Genomic DNA, 4,791 nt, shown 5'->3' with positions numbered 1-4,791 from the left:
GCATATTGAGTGCAGCACTTTCACAGTATCATCTTTCAGGATTTGAAATAGATAAACTGGAATTCCATCAACTCCACTAGCTTTGTTTGTAGTGATGCTTTCTAAGGCTCACTTGACTTCACATTCCAGGACGTCTGGCTCTAGGTGAGTGATCACACCGTCATTATCTGGGTCATAAAGATATTTTTTGTACAGTTCTTCTGTGTATTATTGCCACCTCTTCTTAATATCTTCTGCTTCTGTTAGGTCCATACCATTTCTGTCCTTTTTTGAGCCCATCTTTGCATGAAATATTCCCTTGGTATCTCTAATTTTCTTGAAGAGATCTTTAGTTTTTCCCATTCTGTTGTTTTCCTCTATTTCTTTGCATTGATTGCTGAGTAAGGCTTTCTTATCTCTCCTCGCTATTCTTTGGAACAATGCATTCAGGTGCTTATATCTTTCCTTTTCTCCTTTGCTTTTTGATTCTCTTCTTTTAACAGCTATTTGTAAGACCTCTCCAGACAGCCATTTTTCTTTTTTGCATTTCTTTTCCATGGGGATGGTCTTGATCCCTGTCTCCTGTACAATGTCATGAACCTCAGTCCATAGTTCATCAGGCACTCTTATCTATCAGATCTCGTCCCTTAAATCTATTTCTCACTTCCACTGTATAATCAAAAGGGATTTGATTTAGGTCATACCTGAATGGTCTAGTGGTTTTTCCTACTTTCTTCAGTTTAAATCTGAATTTGGCAATAAGTAGTTCATGGTCTGAGCCACAGTCAGCTCCTGGTCTTGTTTTTGCTAACTGTATAAAGCTTCTCCATCTCTGGCTGCAAAGAATATAATCAATCTGATTTTGGTATCGACCATATGGTGATGTCCCTGTGTAAAATCTTCTCTTGTGTTGTTCTAAGAGGATATTTGCTATGACCAGTGCATTCTCTTGGCTAAACTCTATTAGCCTTGCCCTGCTTCATTCCATATTCCAAGGCCAAATTTGCCTGTTACTCCAGGTGTTTCTTGACTTCCTACTTTTGCATTCCAGTCTCCTATAATGAAAAGGACATCTTTTTTGGGGTGTTAGTTCTAAAAGGTCTTGGAGGTCTTCATAAAACCGTTCAACTTCAGCTTCTTCAGCATTACTGGTTGGGGCATAGATTGGATTACTGTGCTATTGAATGGTTTGACTTGGAAACGAACAGAGATCATTCTGTCATTTTTGAGATTGCATCCAAGTACTGCATTTCAGACTCTTTTGTTGACCATGATGGCTACTCCATTTCTTCTAAGGGATTCCTGCCTGCAGTAGTGGGTATAATGGTCATCTGAGTTAAATTCACCCATTCCGGTCCATTTTAGTTTGCTGATTCCTAGAATGTCGACGTTCACTCTTGGCATCGCCTGTTTGACCACTTCCAATTTGCCTTGATTCATGGACCTAACATTCCAGGTTCCTATGCAATATTGCTGTTTACAGCATCGGACCTTGTTTCTATCACCAGTCACATCCACAGCTGGGTATTGTTTTTGCTTTGGCTCCATCCCTTCATTCTTTCTGGAGTTATTTCTCCACTGATCTCCAGTAGCATATTGGGCACCTACTGACCTGGGGAGTTCCTCTTTCAGTATCCTATCATTTTGCCTTTTCAATACTGTTCATATGGTTCTCAAGGTAAGAATACTGAAGTGGTTTGCCATTCCCTTCTCCAGTGGACCACATTCTGTCAGACCTCTCCACCATGACCTGTCCGTCTTGGGTGGCCCCACGTTGCATGGCTTAATTTCATTGAGTTAGACATGGCTGTGGTCTGTGTGATTAGATTGACTAGTTTTCTGTGATTGTGGTTATTTATTTATTTATTTATTTTATTTTTTAACTTTACAATATTGTATTGGTTTTGCCATATATCAACATGAATCTGCCACAGGTATACACGTGTTCCCCATCCTGAACCCTCCTCCTTCCTCCCTCCTTGTACCATCCCTCTGAGTCGTCCCAGTACACCATCCCCAAGCATCCAATATCGTGCATTGAACCTGGACTGGTGACTCATTTCATATATGGTATTATACATGTTTCAATGCCATTCTTCCAAATCGTCCCACCCTCTCGCTCTCCCACAGAGTCCAAAAGACTGTTCTATACATCAGTGTCTCTTTTGCTGTCTCGTATACAGGGCTATTGTTACCATCTTTCTAAATTCCATGTATATGTGTTAGTATACTGTATTGGTGTTTTTCTTTCTGGCTTATTTCACTCTGTTTAATAGGCTCCAGTTTCATCCACCTCATTAGAACTGATTCAAATGTATTATTTTTAATGGCTGAGTAATACTCCATTGTGTATATGTACCACAGCTTTCTTATCCATTCATTCTGGGTACCATTTATACATTCTGTAAGATAAAGATGATCTGATATGGTCATCTTGAGTTACAATGGTATATGGTGTGAGCAGGGTGGTTCTGGGTGAGAAATGTGTGTTAGGAACATAGCCCAGGAGGACAAGGTGTGAGAGTGTGTGTGAGCTTGTGCCTTGAGAGCAGTTCTTTAAGCAGAGGTGCTTGGATTCATATATTAAGGTGCCCTATATCACGGACCCCAGACCTCAGTTAGCAGAAGGTACTAAGGATGGGAGATGCTTTAATTCATAGGATGCTTTTGCAACTAAATTCATAAAGTGCAAAAACAAGCATTTTCCTTAGGTCTTTTGTAGTGGCCATTCCCTCGCCAGGCACATATTTCTCTTGATATCATAATAGATACTTCTCTCTCTTTCTTGAGCTCTCTGTTCAACTATCACCTTGTTTGCTGGCCTTACCTGAACACTCAGTACATGAAAATACCTCCTACTACACTCTTTTATATCTAGCTTTGTTTTCTTCATACCAACTGTTATTACTTGACATATTATATTTACACATTATCTTTCACCATCACTGGATTGTGAACATTTTTGTTTTTCAGCACCGTCTATTTGTTACCTGTATTTGTTTGGAGGGACTTGACAGGTGGCTCATTGGTAGAGAATCTATCTGGCAATGCAGGAGAGGTGGGTTCAAACCCTGGATTGAGAAGATCACCTGGAGAAGGAAATGGCAGCCCATTGCAGTATTCTTGCCTGGGAAATCTCATGGACAGAGGTGCTTGGCAGGCTACATACAGTTCGGGGAGTCTCAAAAGTGCCAGATCCGGCTTAGCAACTAAACAATATGTGCTTTGAACATGGTTGACACTCAATATATATTCTTCAAATGTATGAAAGTATTTCTCATTACAACTGTAGAATGCATGACTTCTTTGGGAATATGCTTAGAAGGGGTCAAAAATGCTCAGCTAGAGATGAAATAGAACTTTTCTAAACACAAGATATTAAAATTAATTTATTGAGAGCAAAATAGAAATTGCATTATGTGAGTTATGCCAATTTGTGTGAAAATTGCTCATGTTATTTTCATTTTTCCTGGTAGTCACCTCCACCACATGAAACCAGGTAACAATACACACTTTTCTGAATTTTTTCTTCTGGGATTCTCAGAAGATCCAAAATTGCAGCCCCTCATCTATGGGCTTTTCCTCTCCATGTACCTGATCGCTGTGTTTGGAAACCTGCTCATCATCCTGGTCACCATCTCTGACTCCCACCTTCACACCCCCATGTACTTCTTCCTCTCCAACTTGTCCTTTGTAGACATCTGCCTCACCTCCACCACCATCCCAAAGATGCTGCACAATATTGAGAACCAAAGCAAAGTCATAACCTATGAAGGCTGCATCGTCCAGGTGTATTTTTACATATTCCTTGCAGGAGTAGATGACTTCCTCCTGACAGTGATGGCCTACGACCGCTTTGTGGCCATATGCCACCCCCTGCACTACACAGTCATCATGAACCCTCTGCTCTGTGGACTGCTGGTATTGGTGCCCTGGATGGTGAGTGCTGTGCATTCCTTGTTACAAAGTTTAATGGCTTTGCAGCTAACCTTCTGTACAGAGGTGGAAATTCCCCAATTTTTTTGTGAACTCAATCAGATGCTCCAACTTGCCTGTTCTAACACCTTTCTTAATGACACAGTGATGTATTTCGCATCAGTGCTACTAGCTGGTGGGCCGTTTGCTGGTATCCTTTACTCTTACTCTAAGATAGTCTCTTCCATACAAAGAATCTTATCAACTCAGGGAAAGTTTAAAGCATTTTCCACTTGTGCATCTCATCTCTCAGTTGTCTTTTTATTTTATTCTACAAGCCTGGGGGTGTACCTTAGCTCTGCTGCTACACACAGCTCACACTCAAGTGCAACAGCCTCCGTGATGTTCACTGTGGTAACACCCATGCTGAACCCATTCATCTACAGTCTGAGGAACAAAGACATAAAGAGGGCTCTGAAGAGAGTCTATGGAATAGTAGCTATAAAAAGGCCAATTGTCCTGGGGCAGATGAAGTGCCCTTGACTGCATTGCTCAAAGCCTGAGAATCAGTAATTGTGACACTTTCCTCAGTGTGGAATAAAATTTGCTCCTTCTACTTAATTCCTTGGATATCCATTTGTATAAAAATTCAGCTTTTCTATACAATCTCAGTTACTCACTTTATTAAAATTTCTTTTCATACTATCATTTAGGGTTTTTTTTTAAAGTTGTGCTTCTTTCTACTTCAAAATTTTCCGAACTTTAGATATGAGATATTTGGGCATTTCTATTTTTTATGGAGTGACATGAGGAATAATATTTTCTTAAAAGACAAATGTCATCCTGAGTAATTTTTGCCTTGCTTTCTGGAAAAAAAAATTCATGAGATATAGTACT

The 4,791-nt window shown here is 40.1% G+C and overlaps 1 protein-coding gene across 1 annotated transcript; it reads left to right on the top strand.

The window, feature by feature from the left end:
• Window positions 1–3,468: 3,468 nt before the first annotated feature.
• On the top strand, window positions 3,469–4,437 carry LOC104990440 (olfactory receptor 7A17-like). Its single transcript, XM_010842516.1, has one exon. It carries the CDS (start codon window positions 3,469–3,471, stop codon window positions 4,435–4,437), a length of 969 nt encoding a protein of 322 aa, XP_010840818.1.
• Window positions 4,438–4,791: the final 354 nt, after the last annotated feature.

This window comes from Bison bison, unplaced genomic scaffold (assembly GCF_000754665.1).
Source record: "Bison bison bison isolate TAMUID 2011002044 unplaced genomic scaffold, Bison_UMD1.0 scf7180017847289, whole genome shotgun sequence".
In the NCBI taxonomy this organism is placed as follows: domain Eukaryota; kingdom Metazoa; phylum Chordata; class Mammalia; order Artiodactyla; family Bovidae; genus Bison; species Bison bison.
The sequence above is the reverse complement of the archived record's forward strand: the minus strand, read 5'-3'. Positions and strand labels throughout refer to the sequence as shown.

Excerpts from the sequence above, each read along its gene's own strand:
- LOC104990440 (XM_010842516.1), top strand. The coding sequence starts at position 3,469 with ATGAAACCAGGTAACAATACACACTTTTCTGAATTTTTTCTTCTGGGA.